We start from the raw sequence: 20851 nt of genomic DNA on the forward strand, positions 1-20851 counted from the left end.
TAATTAATATTTTTATTTTATTAATATTTTTACTGTCACGGTTAGGTTTAGGGTTGGGGTAGGCGTTAAAAAATACAATTTATTGGGTAATTTAATAGATACCATAAATAATACTCTGTACATCTACTGTTTTTACATTACTGGGATGGTTGGGTTTAGGGTTGGGGTGGGGGTAGACGTTAATAAAATACAATAAGTGGGAAATTTAATAAATAATATAATTAATTCTTGTTAACTTCCGGCCGCAAACGTATCCGATCTAGCAACAACTGGTAAAATAGATTAAAACTATCATTTCAAAGCTGTCCAACTGACTGTTTATATGCATCAGCTGCCGACCGGAAGTTCTAAGCATTCTCCTTGAGCATACATGCAAAGCATAATGGGTAACTTTGCTTTCTAAGAAAAAAAGGTCTATACTGAAATAAAACGTCTCAGAAATCTCCATTACCTTGGCGAGAGAGACAACATGACAAATACCGTTTAAAACTAGTAACATTTTTGAAATACATATTTTTATTTTTTTCCCAGAGATGGGTTGCGGCTGGAAGGGCATCCGCTGCGTAAAAAACTTGCTGGATAAGTTGGCGGTTCATTCCGCTGTGGCGACCCCGGATTAATAAAGGGACTAAGCCGAAAAGAAAATGAATGAATGAATGAATATTTTTATTTAAAGATTTTAATTAGCATTTCATCAATTACAAAAAAAGAAAACAATCATCAAAAATATTCCAAATAAATGCAGTCTTAACACCTATTCACCGAATTAAAAATCTCAGTCTGTAGGTCATGTTCTCTACATGAGTCTTTTGGGATCAATCTTCTCCAGGTGAACGAGAGGTTTGAGCTGTTCTGCGAAGCTCCTCATGTCCTCAGACACAGTGTCCTGTCCCGCAGGAGCCAGAACGCTCAGCTCAACAAGATACGACAGAGAGAGCGGCTCCGTGTTATCCGTGTTTCCAGGAACCAGCACACGCGACAGTTTGCTCACCACCACCTTCATCACACCCTTCCGGAACACCTGACCCTTGGCCACGAACTCATGGTCCATGCGGAAGCCCATCTCATTGAGGAAGTCAGGCAAGCTGTGCGAGGCTGCCACGTCCACGCAGTTCCGCACCAGGGCATGACGGCTTTTGTCGCCCACCTCGGGCTGACCCAGATAGCGCAGGTGCCAGGGGACGGAGGGGTCGAGGAGCGAGCGGCGGGCACGCAGGATGAACGGGTTGCCCTGCTGACCTTTCAGGAGATACACCAACTCGTGATCAGCAAAGCTCTCAGGCTCCATGTTATCACACAGGCCCCGGAGGCGATGCAAGAGACTCTCCAGAGATTGGTCCAGTACACTGCCTGTGCCAAACAAACCAACAGAACACAGCCAAGTCAAGATGGATAGATAGATAGGGGGTGGGATGGATGGATGCATAGATTAGGGGCATAAATAGATAGATAGATAGATAGATAGATAGATAGATAGATAGATAGATAGATAGATAGATAGATAGATAGATAGATAGATAGATAGATAGATGGATGGATGGATGGATGGATGGATGGATGGATGGATGGATGGATGGATGGATGGATGGATGGATGGATGGATGGATGGATGGATGGAAGATTAGATGGATGGACGGACGGACGGACGGACAGATAGATAGATAGATAGATAGATAGATAGATAGATAGATAGATAGATAGATAGATAGATAGATGGATAGATAGATGGATGGATGGATGGATGGATGGATGGATGGACGGATGGGGGATGGATGGATGGATGGATGGATGGATGGATGGATGGAGGGAGGGACGGATGGAGGGACGGACGGACAGACAGACAGACAGATAGACAGACGGACGGACAGACGGACAGACAGACAGACAGATAGGGGAATGGATGGATGGATAGATAGATAGATAGATAGATAGATAGATAGATAGATAGATAGATAGATAGATAGATAGATAGATAGATAGATAGATAGATAGATAGATAGACAGACAGAAAGACAGACAGAAAGACAGACAGAAAGACAGACAGAAAGACAGACGGACGGACGGACGGACAGATAGATAGATAAATGGATAGATAGGGGAATGGATGGATGGATAGATAGATAGATAGATAGATAGATAGATAGATAGATAGATAGATAGATAGATAGATAGATAGATAGATAGATAGATAGATAGATAGATAGATAGATAGATAATTTAAGCCTGTTCCTATACATCAATAAAAATAAAATTGTAATTGTGACTAATTTGTCTCAAGTAATGTCACAATTTCTCGCAATGTGGTGTCAATTTCTTAGTTAATGCTTAATAAGTCACTAAAAAAAAGATGTAATTGTTTTAATAAATTTAGTTATTAAATAATACATTTCAGTTGTATTTTTTTACTTACATTAACTTATTAACTGTAATAAATGTCGATATCCCTCACTGTGGCTTTTTGTTTTAATGTATGAACTAAGATTTACTAATGAGACCATATTTTGAAAGTGTTATTGATTATACTTTATGAATTAGCTGTATAATTTTGTTAAAAATGTATTTACTCCGAACACACACAAATCTGGTAACGGTTTAAGTAGGAATGGTAATATATGACCAAATAAGCAAACTATATTATGCAAACAATAAGACTCAGCAAAAAGAACTCTCGTGTAGCACAGTGCATGCTATAATTGTATAATTTAAATTATAACAATTGTAAATTATAATACTACAAACACTACAATGAATACATTGTATACATACTATTATTATGCTAAACTATTCGTTTTATATAACGTTAGCACATTCATAAAGTAATACTGTAGTACATGTTTTTATTATACAGAATCCCAAATTAAAAGTCTTAAGGAATTAAAGAAGATTAGGGTGCGTTAAATAAAAATAGTTTAAAACGCTAGAAAATGTGTGTGTATTGTTTATAATTACATATTCACTTTAACATATTCAACGCTTTATTCAAATGACTTTGCTAATTAAAAAATTGAGATTGCTCATAATGGGTATTTAAAAACTAAGTTAAAACTATTTAATAAAGTGTAACAAATGATAAATAGGAATGAATGAATGGTAAAAGGAGTTGTGCTGATGGTGTTGTTTACCTTGCAGAAGATACTCCATCATGTTTATAGTTCCACCCGTGACGGGCATCACAGTAACCGGCGGAGCCTCCATCACTCTATTATTATTACTATTACTAGTATTATAATTCTGAACTTAAGTCTCTTAATACATTTACAGTCAACGATCAGTTGAAAGATTAACTTAAACTAGAACTTTAACTGCTGTAGAAAACATCCACAACAATAGACATGCTAAGACGTGTTAGAAGATATTATCAACAAAAAGCAGGCAGACGATGAATTAAAAATAGCATATATTGTACTTGTATCAAAAAGCAATAAACAAAACTAATGATTTGCGTAAAATACTACGAAAAAATAATGTGTCTCGATGAAACTGCGTCCATGTGAGTAAAGCGCATGCGCAGTATGGATAGCGAGTACTGCGCATGCGCATTGTGCAACGCTTGCTCTATTCTTTTAGGCGTGCATTTAGTGACACCTACTGGACTGAAGTGAACTCTTTATCATATAAAATGGGTATTAAAATTGAGTATTATTAGCCTATTATTAATAGCAGGAGAACATCAATTATGGTTGCGAAAAGCCGATTGCCCTGTTGATCAAATTCAAGTCAAGGTGTTTGCTTGCAGAAAAACTAATGGCTCTAAGAGGTGGGTGTGATTTTGCCAATGCAATCATGGAGTGACATCTATCCTGGAACATGTCCTACATGAAGAAATAATTAGGCTATTCCTAAAATACAATATATTTTTTTTTATGGAGTAATGGAAATCACTATTTTAAAATGGAAAATTATGTGTAAACAAAAATGCAATGGTGGGTTATCGGTGTTCATTTTTTAAAACTTTAAACAATACATTCAAAATTAATTGGTTAATTAAATACAAGAAAGAAAAAGACAGTAAATGGTATACTTTTCCATATGGCGCAGTAGGTAATGCTGTCGCCTCACAGCAAGAAGGTTGTTGGTTCGAGCCTCGTCTGGGTCAGTTGGCGTTTTTGTTTGGATTTTGCATGTTGAATGTCCCTCCCTGTAGGGACTAAGCCAAAAAGAAAATGAACGAATGAATGAATGAATGAATGAATGAAGTTATATTTTGTGTCAAAATTTAGTCAATGAGGGAAGTTACTTTAAGTATATTATACGTTTCAGTGCACTGGCAGGACTTTTTTTATTAATATTGTTATTATTATCATCATCATCATCATCATTTATTATTATTATATTGTTATTTTATTATTTATTTTTTCTAGCATTTTCTTAGTTATGTGCATTTCTCATAAATACCTAGTTTTATAAGCTCACGTTAAGCATATTTTCCAAAAATTATATTGTTTTAATAATTGTTATTATTTCATATCATATTATTTCCAAATAGCTTAAACATGCATATTTACCATTTACATGCAGTACGTACGTATGAACCAATGGTATGAACCATGAACGCAAAGCAGTCGAGTAACTTTTATTGTGGAAAACATTAAATGCACTGTGACGTTTATTTTGAAAATAAATCGACATGTGGAGACCTTTATTTTGAAGTTTCGTGCCATCTTAGGGCTGCATGACATCGCTGGCTGTTGAAGATGAGCTCAACTGTAATGCTTCCTGTCGACATCTAATGAATGTAATTTACTATTATGTGTCTTTTACTTACGTTTGGATGCAGTAGTGTTTGTAATCGAGACAGTTATGGTGTTGTTACCAGCTCCAAAGGTGTGTCTCCGAGTGCTGTGTTTTTCTGTCAGTCCTTATTTATTTACACACATTATCAGTCTGACACCTTCAGATAGGCGAATAAATGCCTCAAACACATTAGATAAGTTGGTCTTTTAAAGATGTGTCGTTTTAAAGTTGTTCGTTCCTGTGCTGTTTGTCATAAACAGTGTTAAATGCTAACAGTAAGTTAGCCCAAGTTAGCAGAGCCAACGTTAGTGTTTTTATATTTAAATTTCCTCTTTTAAGTGTAAATGCTGCAGCCATTTTGAAAATGTTTGTTCTGTGACATTTAAAGCTTACATACAGCTTATAAAATGTATTTTGTTTGTGGCTAATTTATTTTTATAATTATTATAATTTTATTATTATTATTATTATTATTATTTGTATCACAATAGATTGCTCTTCAGAAAGTTTATAAATTATAGAATATTATTAACACAACGTTTTTTTTTTGGTAAAATCGTGTATTTGACTTTAGTGTAATTTGTTTAAGGCAAAACAAAAACAAGGTACTGTCAGGAAAACATTGATTGCTTAAGTTGACATGCTGTGTTTATTGTTAATTTAAAATAAAGGTTAAGATAATAAGTTAAACAAATTTTTGATAAATGTCTCAAAATGTTTGTCAGCCAGAAATCAAATTTTCTGAAATATTTTTGTGTTCAATCATTTACATTTTACATTTAGTCATTTAGCAGACGCTTTTATTCAAAGCGACTTACAAATGAGGACAAGGAAGCAATTTACACAAGTATAAGAGCAAAAATGAATAATCAGCAATAGAAAGGTATCAAAGTTATTAAAATTAGTTAGTTATTAAAGGATGTATAACAAAAAGTCAACTTTTCCTTGTACTATTTAAAATTGTGACATATTGAATGTTTTACACAATGGTCTCTGTTTTGAACAGATTGGTAGCTGAAGACATTCATTATATGTGTCACTTGGAGAACGATGATAATGGCAGATGACAAGGATGTGCTTCGAGATGTTTGGTTTGGAAGGATACCCGCCTGTTTCACACTGTCTCCAGACGAAACCACAGAGAGAGAGGCAGAACCCTACTATGTAAGTTAAAGGAATGCTTGACTTTTGTTTTGTGGAATAGGCCCATTTTACAACTCCGCCATGAGTTAAACAGTTAAGATTTTATAATGGGCTATATGCTCAGCTAGTGTTTTTTAGCCAATGATGAACTTCCAGTAAAAGCTTTTTCATTTTGGTAAGGTTCTTACAGCGTTGATGTTGTAATGTAATTCAAATATAATCAGTTGAATAGACATAAGTGTTCATTTGGTTGTTAAATTGTAAAAAAGAGAAGGAAAACGGAAAATATGTATATATATATATGTATATATGTATATGTATGTATGTATGTATGTATATATATATATATATATATATATATATATATATATATATATATATATATATATATGTATATATATGTATATATATATATATATATATATATATATATATATATATATATATATATATATATGTATATATATGTATATATATATATATATATATATATATATATATATATATATATATGTATGTATATGTATGTGTGTATGTATATATATATATATATATATATATATATATATATATATATATATATATATATATATATATATATATATTATTAACAGTTAATTAGTTTGTATCACTATATTAGTTGCAACTATTATTACCTTAAATTACCAGTACTTTATGGTTTAAAAACACTATTTAACAATAATAAAATTACTATAGTATTTAATGTGGGAAATCTTTAATAAAAATGTATTAGAAAATTAAGCAAATAAATACTATTCAGTCGCTGTAGTAAACTATTAATATAGTGTTATGCATTTATTACATGTAAAATGATTTGTATTACATCTAAAGATGTATTATAGTCTATACATATTTACATATTACATTTCCTTCAATATAATGAATCCATTATGTAAATTAAACTTGACTAATTTAGATCGTTTATATATCTCTGAAAAATGTTTCAGCAATGCCAGCAAACGAGTATCTGCTATATTGACTCTGTCAGATAAATAATGACTAAACACCTTTGATGACTGATAGAAAACCGTTCAGTCTGTTATATTTAATGGTGATTGGAAACAGTGTTCCCCATTTGCCCGTCACGATCGCCAAGTAGTATAGTATAGTATAGTATAGTATAGTATATGAAGTAGTAATGACTGTTGTCTATTTTGTATGCAATTTATTAACAATATATATGAAAATATATTGATGACGATGTCCAAGAAGACGGTAATAACATTAACATCTGTCTTAACCATATATGGTTTGCACACTGAACTGAGCTAAACTGAACTGAACTTAAACACTAAAAACTGAACTACCCTGATCCAGTTACTATGACCATTTATGTGTAGCTGCTTTGACACAATCTACATTGTAAAAGCGCTATACAAATAAAGCTGAATTGAATTGAATTGAATTGAATTTTCGTATGTAAAGCTTGACTCTTCTGTAGTTATATTATTTAATAAGAAATAAAAAGTTGACCTTTTCCAGGTCAATATGGCTAGTAATTATACTCTTATTCTAGCATAATAATCAGGAAACTTAGCTGCTGTACCATGGCTCCAGCAGGTGCATGTATAATACATTGTGCTGTTTTTTCTCATCTATTTGTAGCAAATGTGACAGGATGCCTACAAAATGGGTAAATATGCTGCTGTTTAGTGATTTACTATAGCTAAGTAACTGTTTAATATAAACCACAAACCGGGACTCCTGTTGTGTGATTGAAGCGTCCTCGTTTATAGTTGTGTACACTTATAACAGCGTTTATGAATTACATAACTCAAAGAGTACAGTTCAAAAAGCTACAAAAAATACAAAGTTATCCACTAACTGCTTTTTGAGGTGCAGTTTGATCACAGCAAGTTGAAACAGAGATTTATTCCCAGTTTCTTTGCAAATCCTATCCTACAAACATGATTATATGCGTTTAAACTGAGACATAGTAGTGACTGTCAATCAATATCGGTGGGTGGGAAAAATTATACTGCTATGTCACGTTGCAGTGGGTCTCAAAATTGCTAGAATTTGGATCCTATTTTAAAATCAGGATATTAAGAAAAAGACACTTGTTGTGTTTATATTACTCCAATATGACTGTGGACACACTATACCTACACACAGTTTTGTCCAAACGGCATCCGAAAGTTAATTTTGTATGATAGATGCCCTTTAAACAGGAAAATTATCAAAACTCTTTTGTGAATTTTTAATATTGAGATGCTAATGGTCTAATCTGATTCAATGAACTATGCTAAGCTAAGCTAACTGTGCTCTCAAAAGATCAAAAACTGATAAAACACAACAGTTAACTCTATGGGAGTAGTAAAATGAGCCTATTTCTAAAAAAGTTAATTGTGTTCCTGTAATATGACACTTTGTTAGTGTTGTAAAATGGGTATTTTCAAGTCACCTGACCTGTGCTGTTTTTTTTTTTTCTTTCTGTCAATCTGTCAGCTGCTCCTCCCACGGGTCAGTTACCTGACACTAGTCACTGATAAAGTCAAGAAACATTTTCTCAAAGTCATGAAGGCAGAGGATGTGGAGGAAATGTGGTTTGAACACGAGGGAACGCCTCTTAAATGGTAGGTTGAGTTGAAAAAATGTTGCAAAACACCTGGTTTTATGCGGAGTAGCTTTGACACTTTCGATTTCACATTCATGCAGGTTGCAAATGCTTTTATTCAGAGCCTGTTACTGTGCTTCTAATAAATAATTCAATACATGACATGCATACATATTACTAAATATTGATGCTTTATGTGATTATAAAAATATCAATATCGCTCAGTGCACATTTTGGCTTTTTACACAACTGTCAATAAAGTTTATGATCCAACTCAGTTTTTGACAACTTTAAGGAGTATATTTGCAAAAAAAGATACATTTTTAGTCAATTTCGTATCTTATTTATGTTTAATAAAGAGTACAATTCATGAAAGATGGAATTATTATTATTATTATTATTATTTATTTATTTTTACAATTTTCAGAATTTCTTTTTTTTTTTTTTTGAAAAGTACAAATGTACAAATCTAAATTAAAGATCTCAATAGTTAATTGTGTAAAATGTGAAAAAACATATAAAAAATTTCACTTTTAATCGTGAGAGAAGTATTTTTTTATTAACAGAAAATGCTATCTGATTTTCTTCTGGCCTGATAGCTTTGAGGGGCACAAAATAATAAAAGATTCTTGATATAGCTCTATTGTTTAATGTTTTTCTATGTACTATAATAATAAAACTGCTACAACTTGTAAAAACAATATAATTAATGCATTAATTATCTTACTTTACACACTAGTAGTAGAGTATATTCTAGAAATGCGCAATTCGGAATAAACTGATAATTACAGTTTTTCTGTTTAAAATAGAAACCCCAATTCTCCTACGCTTCGCAATAGGTAACTTAAAAATCAGTCATTTTCTAGAGTTTCTGACATATTTATTAGCTCCAAATGCTAATAAAGTTGTAATACACAAGTATAAAATATTATATTTTATTTTTTTAATTCTCACGTTGAATGATTCTACTACTCACTCAAAGACGTTGTTTCATTACTGGATGAATCAGCAGTTTTAAAGAATCTCTTAGAAAAATAATTCAGTGACAAATGCATTTTTTATGGTTGCTGATTACCAACTATTGGCATAACTATTGGCTACAACCTTCTTTGAAGCATTAAGTTGCATCAAGTTGCTTTCAAATGGAGATTAACCACAATCATAGAGATCATCCTGATGGGATAAGATTAGGCCAGCAAATCCAGAAAATATTTTTGTTGTAACTTTACTGACTGGGTCAAAAGTAACAATGTGCAACTTTTGTTATATTAGAGTTGTTCTGCATTGATACAAAATAACACTTGATTTTGACAGACCACACTTGTGAGTTAGTTACTATATCAAATATGTGTTTCTGCTAAAAATATCTTTTAAAATGAGGTTTTTATGAAAAATAGTACTTTTGTTCCCACTCTCCTCTACCATCAAATGAAGTACAACAGTTCTTGCTTTGTTGTCAGAGTGTTTGGTTTAATTCGGTTGTTTACCACAAGGTGGCAGGATAATACAAGTCTTTTTAGATCAGATCTCTGCTTGCTTGGTTAATGAGAGCCATTTGATTCCTACCATAGTAACTAGCACACTATAAATGTGTTATTTTTGGTTTTAAGGCACTATCCCATTGGTGTGTTGTTCGACCTCCATGCTTCAAACTCCGCTCTGCCCTGGAATATCACAGTGCACTTCAAGGTGTGTAGATTGCCTCGTTTACTGTATGTGTCATGCTTAAATTGAATAAGCCCCAGTTGTAATTTACTCTGTTTTGTAGAACTTCCCAGAACAAGACTTGCTTCACTGCTCAACAAACTCTGTGATAGAAGCACATTTCATGTCTTGCATTAAAGAGGCCGATGCACTCAAACATAAAGGCCAGGTCATCAACGATATGCAGAAGAAAGACCATAAACAACTGTGGATGGGTCTGCAGAATGGTAAGGACAAATATTTGACAAATATTTTTGCCGACACTAGTGAGTCAATCAATCAATCAGTTCAGTTCAATTCAATCCATCTTTTATTTCTATAGCATTTTTTGTGTCAAAGTAGCTTAACATAGAAATTCTAGTAAGTTGAAACTGTGTCCGTCCAGTTTTCAGAGTTGAAGTTCAGTTTAATTCAGTTCAGTGTGGTTTAAATTTCACCACTGAAAGGCCAAGAAGCAAATCCATCGGTACACAGCTCCACAAGTCCCAAACCAAGCAAGCCAATTGACGAAAGTGAAGGAACAGTAAAAACAAATCCTACAACACAACTAGGAAGCAAACAATGCAAAAATAATACAAGAAATGTCAATAAAATACAGGCAAACATTAAAAAAGAAGTGTGTCAATTTTAGTTAATGTATTTAATAAAACGAACAAATTGTGAGCAATACATTTATTATAGTATTTATAAATCATTTTTAGTGTTAGTTAATGAAAATAACTTAATTGTTGTTTTAACTAGCAGTGCATTAATTAACATTATCAAGCACAAATTATCGCGATGTCATTCGGTATGGATAATAATTATATATTTTTTAACAATCCGTTTAGGAATATTAGGATTTTTTTGTTATTTAACCACTTTATTTTAATTTATCAACATTACTGAGCCAAATAGTTTTAATATTCTAAAACAAAAATGTTTAAACTAAATAGCTCATCTCTTTATAATAAAATAAACATAATTGTGAAAGAGAAACTTGATAAATAAAATTTATGGTGTGAACAATACTGATACACTAAACCTCAAACTGAGCTTTTAAGTAAAGGAACCAACCATCATTATTCAAATACATTACAAACTGTGAAGTTGGATGACTATATTATCCTCTATGCAAAAAAACCTTTCAGATGAGGTGCTAGTGACTGAGATGCACAAGAAAAGAAACCAAAGAGCCACTTTGGCGACATCCTTACAGTGCATTCGGAAAGCATTCATAGCCCTTCACGTTTTCCACATTTTTTCATGTGACAGCCTTATTTCAAAATGGATTAAAGTCATTTATTTCATCAAAATTCTTCTTTCAATACCCCATAATGTTGTTGTGAAGTCACTCCATTGATATTTTGGTGGTGTGCTTTGGGTCATTGTCCTGCTGGAAGATGAACCATCACCCCAGTCTGAGGTCAAGAGCACTCTGAAGCAGGTTTTCATTCAGGATGTCTCTGTACATTGCTGCATTCATCTTTCCCTCTATCCTGACTAGTTTTCCAGTTCCTGTTGCTGAAAAACATCCCCACAGCATGATGCTGCCACCACCATGCTTCGCTGTAGAGATGGTAAGGAGTGGTGCCTGGTTTTCTCCATATCTAACGCCTGGCATTCACTCCAAAGAGTTCAGTTTTAGTTTCATCAGACCAGAAAGTTTAGTTTTTTATGGTCTAAGAGTCTTTCAGATGCCTTTTGACAAATTCCAATATGGCCATTCTACCATACAGGCCTGATTGGTGGATTGCAGCTCAGATGGTTGTCCTTCTGTAAGGTTCTCCTTTCTCCACAGAAGAATGTTGGAGCTCAGACAGAGTGACCATTGGGTTATTGATCACCTTCCTGACTAAGGCTCTTCTCCCCCGATTACTCAGCTTAGATGGCCGGCCAGCTCTACGAAGAGTCCTGGTGGTTTCAAACATCTTCCACTAACAGATGATGGAGGCCACTGTGCTCATTGGAATTTCCAGAGCAGCAAAAATGTTTCTGTAACCTTCCCCAGCCTTGTGCCTTGAGACAATCCTGTCTCTAAAGTCTACAGACAATTCCTTTGTCTTTATGCTTGGTTTGTGCTTTGACATGCACTGTCAAACCTGGGACCTTATATAGACAGGTGTATGCCTTTTCAAATCATGTCCAATCAACTGAATTTACCACAGCTGAACTCCAATGAATTTGCTGAAACATCTCAAATATGATCAGTGGAAACAGAATGAACCTGAGCTCAATTTAGAGCTTCACGGCAAAGGCTATGAATACTTCTGTACATGAGATTTTACAGATTTTTTTATTTTAAATAAATTTTCAATAATTAAAAAAATAATAATAATTCACATTGTCATTATGGGGTATTGTGTGTAGAATTTTAAGGAAATAAATGAATTTAATCCATTTTGGAATAATGCTGTAACATAAACAAATGTGGAAAAAGTGAAGCGCTATGAATACTTTCCTGTTGCACTGTACATGCTTTTTTATTTACACTGCAGTGTTTGGTACGCTGTGTTTGTCTGAGGTAATTAATCTGCCATTATTTCTGAAATGTGTACATTCCATACAAAGTGTAAAGAAGATTGGTTAGTTCTACCTGCATGAATTGCGGTGCACTTGTACGGAACCCCGGAAGGGACGTAGTGGAGGAGAAAAAAAATTGGCTGGGTGAAAAAAAAAATGGGTGAAAGAAAAAAATGGGTGGGAGGAAAATATATATTTCTAAGTTTTTGCGTTCTCTCGCAAAGATGTTTTGCGTTCCCTCGCAAAGATGTTTTGCGTTCCCTCGCAAAGTTTTGCGTTCCCTCGCAAAGATGTTTTGCGTTATCTTGCAAAGATGTTTTGCGTTCCCTCGCAAAGTTTTGCTTTATCTCACAAAGATGTTTTGCGTTCCCTCGCAAAGTTTTGCGTTATCTCACAAAGATGTTTTGCGTTCCCTCGCAAAGTTTTGCGTTACCTCGCAAAGATGTTTTGCGTTCCCTCGCAAAGTTTTGCGTTATCTCACAAAGATGTTTTGCGTTCCCTCGCAAAGTTTTGCGTTATCTCACAAAGATGTTTTGCGTTCCCTCGCAAAGTTTTGCGTTACATCGCAAAGATGTTTTGTGTTCCCTCGCAAAGTTTTGCGTTATCTCACAAAGATGTTTTGCGTTCCCTCGCAAAGTTTTGCGTTCCCTCGCAAAGATGTTTTGCGTTCCCTCGCAAAGATGTTTTGCGTTCCCTCGCAAAGTTTTGCGTTATCTCACAAAGATGTTTTGCGTTCCCTCGCAAAGTTTTGCGTTCCCTCGCAAAGATGTTTTGCGTTCTCTCGCAAAACTGTTCCTCCACAAACACTTCCTCCCACACGTAAACCCTCCCGTTTTTGCTGAAATTCTCCCATATTTTACCATTCTACCCCACTTTCTTTAAATTACTGTGCGCTGATCGTCGCCTTTCACTTTGCAAACTCTGAACCAGTAAATGCATGTATAAGCGCTGACGGACAGACGCGCTTCGTACAATAAACTGATCCCAGATCAGCGTCTGTGTGCGCCATTTAAAGGGACTCTTCTGTTTTCAAACAAGTAAGCAGCAAATGAATCTCACGTTTTGTTTAGTTTGATAACAGAGGTGTCTCTGTAAGAATGCACAGATCTATAATGAAAGCAGTCCATTACTTTAGAAACTGTTTGTGCTCATTTAAGAGAAAATAAGCTGTTTAAAATAAAACATGCAGGACGGAGATGTTTCATATTATTAGTGTATTTGTCTGTTCAAACATACACCCGCTCCTCTGTAAATGGCGTGTACAGACGCTGATCTGGGATCAGTTTATTGTATGGAGCGCGTCTGTCCGTCAGCGCTTATACATGCATTCACTGGTTCAGAGGTAGCATATGAAAGTCGACGATCGACACACAGTAATGTAAAGAAAGTGGGGTAGAATGGTAAAATACGGGAGAATTTCGGCAAAAACAGGAGGGTTTACGTGAGTGCAGTGAACAGGAAGTGTTTGTGGAGAAATTGTTAATAATTGAGTCAATATAAATGTTTGTGGTCCTCAGTCTTTAATCATAATATGGCCAGATTTTTTTGACATGTACTCATTTACACAATCAGAAAATGTTTGTAATGTTTAAAAATTAGTGTGTGTGAGAAGTAGTGTGTGCGTTTCAGACTGCACTTAAGCACTGGTTTCAGTAGTTAATTTAAAGGTGAAAATGTGAAGCTCTGCCGATAAACCGAGAGCGGGGTAAGTTTCAGAAGCAGAGATGATGTTTTGACAACACGCCGTCCCAGCTGCCCTCTCTTCTAATGAGTGTGTGTGAGCAGAGAAAGTAACAATTTCTAAGCGGATGTTAATTTTCACCTGCGCGTGTGAGAATGCAGCCAGCGTGCTGAACACTGCGCATCTGCACAGGACTCTCATGCCTGTTCTTCTCGTTTATGTTGAGAAGTTGTAATGACCACATGCGTACCACAGATGAATGTGGTTGTCAGTGCAACTTTTCTTGCTTAACCCAGTTCTGTTCACACACAGTCAGGTTATTTAAAATTCACGCTGATCAATCTAATTTATTTCCAAAATTGAGAGAAAAAAAAAAGCTACTTACAGTAGTTCCCTTTTAGTGTAAATAGAACCAAATAAACAACAACATATTTGTTCATAACATATTATAGATGTATTTAAAATTGCCCTGCAAGAAATCATAGTAAGGTACTTTTGAAGACAAAAGTTTTAGCCTTCCTGTGAAATGATTATTTTCAAATATTTCCCAAATGATGTTTAATAAAGCAAGGATTTTTTTTCCCAGTATTTCCTATTATATTTTTTTCTTTTGGAGAAACTAATTTATTTTTGTTTGTTTAGAATAAAAAAATTATTTTGTAGCCACTATTCTATGTGGCTACAAATGTGGCTGTTCTATGTCTTTGAGGAAAACGTTCTCTGACTCGCTTCTCCAAAACACCTCAAAGTGGCTCAATAATATTTAAATCTGGGGACTGTGCAGTCCATGGGAGATGTTTAATTTCACTTTCATGTTAAAAAATATAAATATAAAATTATTATAACAAAATTATAATAAATATTATTATTATAACAAATATTAAATATATAAATACATATATAAAAAAAAGACTACACATTTAACAGAAGGGCTAATCATTTTGTCTTTATTTGTGTTTTTCAGATCTGAAAAAAACAGCAAATAAGCACAAGCTCAAATTAAACTTTAACCCATAGGGCCCTATCATACTCCCAGTGCAAAATGTGTTTGGCGTGATTTGTTGCTATTTTCAGACCATCGCAACCCTAATTTTCATTTTTTGCACCAAATATATAAATATCAAATCCCTTTGTGCCACTTTAAGGTGTGCTGGTCTATAATGGAGGTGTGTTAAGGCGCATTGTTGTCTCATTGCTATATTGAAGAACTAAAACAGACTGTGCTATTGACCAGCTAAAAGCAGCTACACACAGGATGTACAGCAATAAACAAATATCTTTACATATGAAAACAATAAAAGGATTAAAAATGTTACAAAATTATTATTTTCTAAATAAATATTAAGACCACTACCTCAGGGGGCTCTTTTAGTTTATTCATGATATTCTGCTACATATAATGTTTTTATTATTATCAGTATGATTTATTATATGCATATTTATTTTTGTTTTAATAAAAACTAGTTTAGATTTGTCCACCTGTCGGGTTTTGGAGACGTATGCGTCACTATGTGAACAAATCTATGCGCTTAACAAACTAAATTAAATATGTAGGCTAATTGATGTCTTCAGTGGAGTGCGTACAACGCAGTTTCCTTTTCTATGAAAGTAAAGGAGTAATGAGTGAAAGTAAGGTAAAGAGAAAGTAAAGGGGTCGAATGGACGAGACTCGTTTTTTATCCCCACGCTGCAGATGGTCTGTTTGACTGTTTTCTCGCTAGTGAAGCATTCAGTTTTTCCTCTTACAAAGTCCGCCATATAAATAACAAATGCACCATGGCGGGACGCAACTGACTCTTAAAGGGAATGGGGGAGATAAGACTCTGATTGGTTTACTGCACGTTATGCTCAAAACACAGCCATAACTCATTAAGTGAAAAAGCACACACTCTGTTAGACCATGGTGCAGAGCGTATTTTTTCGTCCTTCAAATAGCAAAAGTGGATTCGGACACGACCTTAATGCTTTTGCACCATGAGCTTTAGACTTTGCGCCTAGATCATTGATATAGAGCCCATAGTCTTTTTATATAAAACCCCATATCTGCTACTCTATTGACTCCATAAACTGGATACTAATCTTTAAGACAACTAGAAAGTGTCTCTCCTAATAAACCACAAGAGAGTAAACTTTGAAGCATCTTGACAAACAACAACAAAACACAACATCTCTTTTGATTGTAGTCTGTTTAAAATGACTGAACGTAATGAGTCCTTGCTGGCAGTAATATTGCTTGGTTCAAAAATGCAAAATACAAGAAAATGACAACTTGTACTGTCCCACGGAAGAAAGTTGTGTTGTGCTGTGTAAAAGATGTGCAACATGAAACATAAATTACTGTCATCAATTAAACCCACTTTTCTTTTTTTCAGATAAATTTGACCAGTTCTGGGCCATGAATCGCAAACTCATGGAGTATCCCACCGAAGAGGGAGGCTTTCGGTATATCCCCTTTAGAATATATCAGGTATTTGCTCATTATTTTCACTATTCACTTCATTGTCTTGTACAGCTCTCTGTAAATTAAGTAATACGTCACTTTTAGCTCCACGCACGTGTTTAAAGGTCCCATGAAGTGCTTTGAAATTGGTCCACACTCTGGTTCGTTTGACATCATAGTACAATACGTTTAGCTAGTGTGAACTGTCTTCTGAACTTGGGTGCGCACCTGTGAATCGTACCAGAGTCTGAAAGAGGTGGTCTGGGGCACGGTTCATGCGAATTTTGGAGCGGTTCACTTCTGAGGTGAATGCAATCATACCAAATAACAGAAGTGAACCGCCTACTGTGTTTCATAACGTTCGTTCGTGTGTGTGTGTGTGTCGTTTCGTACCTTGGTGACACGCGCAGGACTGAGCCAGGGCAAACACAGATACACAGTGATGTCTGCTTGTCTCCTCCAAAAACTTCTGCAGACACTGTGTGATGCTCTGAATGTTTGTAACATTTTTGCGGCAGATGGACGCGAGTCGCTTTCTGTATGTCCAAAACCAAAAGCTTCAGTTAAAGCAGAATGACCGCGATGTGCGGACGTCTTTCCATTTCGGCACTTGCTCTCGTGACCGTCACCTAGCAATGGCCATAAACAAAACAGCAGCTCGATGACGCAAGCGTACCGTAGTTCAGAAGGAAAAAAGACAGTGTGAACACAAACCAACCGATGAGGTGGCAAGGAGGGACAATCAAACTTATGTACGGTCCAGGCAAATGAACCAAGTGTGAAAGCACCCTAAATGCTTCCACTTTTTCAATGCTGAGATAACGTGAAGTAGTCAAATTGTGTTTAAAATCATTAAAATAAACCGCAATAGGATTTTGTTGGTCATTCAATCGTGTGTTACTTCTATGTTCAGGAATACGCATCTTAAGACAGTGCTTTGATTTACTAATATATGTCAAACCACAAAGACATTTGATCATATAAGTTACATTTTTAGTGTTGCAAGATATATTTCTCATAATCTTAAATGGTTTCCCATGGTGACTAAAGGTCTGACATTTAGTTGTAAAATTGCATTTTGTACATTGTCCACATCTAAAGTTCCCCCAGAGACTAAAAGATGATTACTTAAACGTTCCAAACTTTGGTCAGCTCTCACTAACATTTGTCGTAGATTAGGGGCAACAACAACTCATAACAGGATGTGAACTTAAAAGTCCCACAGTCCCTATAAATATTTCATTTGGTCGAGCACTTGCTTAAAATGTTTTTTTAGATGTGCACACACTGACTGCAGTAATTCTTACACAAGACTCAGTTCAGGATTAATCAAGTTGTCCATTTTATTATGATTTTAGTGGAAAAAAAACAAACAAATATTGGACAGGAAGTACAGAATTGTGTATTGTGGAATCAATGCATGCCATTGTTATGTTGCAGGTCAATGATTCCTGCTTTGAAAGTTTTTTGGCCTGTATCTTGCTGTAGATCAGTGGTCACCAAACTTGTTCCTGGAGGGCTGGTGTCCTGCAGATTTTAGCTCCAACCTTAATCAAACACACCTGAACAAGCTAATAGAGGTCTTACTAGGTATACTTGAAACACCCAGACAGGTGTGTAAAGGCAAGTTGGAGCTAAACCCTGCAGGGACACCGGCCCTCCAGGATCGAGATTGGTGACCCCTGCTGTAGATCATAGCCAATGTACACTCAACGGCCACTTTATTAGGTACATCTTACTAGCACCAGTTTGGACCTGCTTTTGCCTTAAGAACTGCCTTAATCCTTTGTGGCAGAGATTCAACAAGGTACTGGAAACATTCCTCAGAGATTTTGGTTTATATTGACATGATAGCATCACACAATTGCTGCAGATTTGTCGGCTACACATCCATGATGCGAATCTCCCGTTCCTCCACATGTCAAAAGTGCTCTATTGGATTGAGAGCTGGTGACTTTAAAGGCCGTTTGAGTACAGTGAACTCAATGTTATGTTCAAGAAACCAGTCTGAGATGATTGGTGCTTTATGACATTGCACGTTATCCTGCTGGAAGTAGTCATCAGAACATAGGTACAATGGGGTCATAAAGGGATGGGCATGGTCAGAATCAATACTCAGGTAAGTTGTGTCATTGACATGATGCTCAGTTGGTACTAATGGGCCCAAATTGTGCTAAGAAAATAATCCTCCACAACATTACACCACCACCACCAGCCTGAACCTCTGACACAAGGCAGAATGAATCCATGCTTTCATGTTGTTGACGCCAAATTCTGACCCTACCATCTGAATGTTGCAGTAGAAATTGAGATTCATCAGACCAGGCAACGTTTTTCCAATCTTCTATTGTCCAATTTTGGTGAGCCTGTGTGAATAGTACCGTCAGTTTTATGTTCTTAGTGGACAGGAGTTGCACCCGGTGTGGTCTTCTGCTGCTGTAACCCAACTGCCTTAAGGTTCAGTGTGTTGTGCATGTAGAGATGCTCTTCTGAATACCTTGGTTGTATAAGAAGTGGTTAGTTGAGTTAATGTGGCCTTTCTATCAGCTGAAACTAGTCTGGCCATTCTTCTCTGGCATCAACAAGGCATTTGCGCCCACAGAACTGCCGCTCACTGGATGTTTTCCCTTTTTCAGACCATTCTCTGTAAACCTTAAGAGATGGTTGTGCGTGAAAATCAGCAGTTTCTGAAATGCTCAGACCAGCCTGTCTGGCACCAACAACCATGTCACATTCAAAGTCACTTAAATCACGTTTCTTCCCCATTCTGATGCTTGGTTTGAACTGCAGCAGATCGTCTTGATCTGTCTACATGCCTAAATGCATTGAGTTGCTGCCATGTGCAATTGTGTACCTAATAAAGTGGCCAGTAATTCCAAACAAAACACATTTCACACTGCGGGACTTTGAGTCACCTACTGATGAGGTCAACGATGAATTGCTACTTCTGTCAGATTGCATCTTTGAAAACGCATGCTATGCGGTTGGCACTAAAATAAATAAACAAGAACAGTTTTGCCTCTGATTTTGCTACTAGCATTGAAGCGACAGTTTTATTTTTTTAATATTCAAATGATTTAACAGGTTTTTTTGACTATTCAAATTGGCAGTTTGATTATTTGAATGATGTGGCTTTTTGATATTTTATTAGCTCTACACTCTTTTGACTTGCATTGTTGACTAAATGCATGCATCTATGCATATATATTGATTCAAAGGTACCAAGTCACTCAATGTGTTTTATACTACTCATTGCTTTAATTATATGTATATTTTAAAGAGTAGAGTCAGCCTCGGATCAAGGCCTGAGACCTGAGAGCATCTCTTTTCTCTGGCCTCTTGCTTTTGGAGAAAGGCTAATGATGTCTGTTGTGTGGTTCATGTGCTGGTTTGCCAGCTAGGGTGTCAGGGGAGTTGAAAAGAAAGTGTCCGGCACCCAGAGTATCACACTTCTCATCAGTATCAGAAGCCTTTTGGATAATGCTGAGGTCAATAATTAATGCTGGCGTTTAAAAATGCAACGAAGTAGCTGTCACTTCTCACACTCTCTCTTCTCCGACTCTAGAGATGATCTCGGTGGAAGTGCGCAGTGAGTCAGTTTTTCTGGTAACCCGATCGAGAGCATAGCATTCTGAGACACCTTCTCTTCCTGAGACCCGAGGGTGTCGGTGTCAGCTGGTCTACCTGAGCCGTTGTGTCACCAGTTTCCTTTTCACCGCACCTTGATTGGCTCCTATTGTTCGCCAGGCCGCTGTTTGTCACCGCAGGTCCAGATCTTTCAGGATGATACCCTCCATCACTGACCACATGCAAGTTGTGTGTGAAAACTGGATCCTGTCCAGCATTCGACACCTTGCCTGCTCGCTCAAGGCCAAAGGAAAGACTATGCCTTGACTACCGGCTGTTAATCCACTCAATATCTCATTCAGCAGTTGACGTTATTCCTGACCAGTGTGTGGCGTTAAAACAGCTGCTAACTGACATGATATTAACAAATGAATTGGGTGTTTCAAGTTCTCTATAATGTGAGTGAATATTGGGTATAAACATTAAAGGGCAACTGTCATGC

At 35.8% G+C, this 20851-nt stretch overlaps 2 protein-coding genes across 3 annotated transcripts in view; one reads left to right on the top strand and one right to left on the bottom strand.

Annotated features, from left to right (window-relative positions):
* Positions 1 to 649: 649 nt before the first annotated feature.
* med18 (mediator of RNA polymerase II transcription, subunit 18 homolog (yeast)) lies at positions 650 to 3461 on the bottom strand. The gene is given in 2 exon segments (NM_200335.1): positions 650 to 1350; positions 3123 to 3461. Coding segments are annotated over 2 exon segments (627 nt in total). The 5' UTR covers positions 3196 to 3461; the 3' UTR covers positions 650 to 796.
* Positions 3462 to 4648: 1187 nt separating this feature from the next.
* The window catches only part of atg5 (ATG5 autophagy related 5 homolog (S. cerevisiae)), a 36392-nt gene continuing 20189 nt past the window's right edge, over positions 4649 to 20851 (top strand). The window contains exons 1-6 of one of the 2 annotated variants that reach the window (NM_205618.2): positions 4649 to 4735; positions 5741 to 5898; positions 8347 to 8474; positions 10066 to 10144; positions 10224 to 10386; positions 16715 to 16809. In NM_205618.2, the coding sequence (NP_991181.2) occupies positions 5785 to 5898; positions 8347 to 8474; positions 10066 to 10144; positions 10224 to 10386; positions 16715 to 16809 (579 nt within the window). In that variant the 5' untranslated portion in view covers positions 4649 to 4735; positions 5741 to 5784. Of the gene's footprint in view, positions 4825 to 5740; positions 5899 to 8346; positions 8475 to 10065; positions 10145 to 10223; positions 10387 to 16714; positions 16810 to 20851 lie in introns of both variants that reach the window. The other variant, NM_001009914.2, reaches the window with a different exon arrangement.

Source organism: Danio rerio, chromosome 16 (assembly GCF_049306965.1).
Source record: "Danio rerio strain Tuebingen ecotype United States chromosome 16, GRCz12tu, whole genome shotgun sequence".
Classification (NCBI taxonomy): domain Eukaryota; kingdom Metazoa; phylum Chordata; class Actinopteri; order Cypriniformes; family Danionidae; genus Danio; species Danio rerio.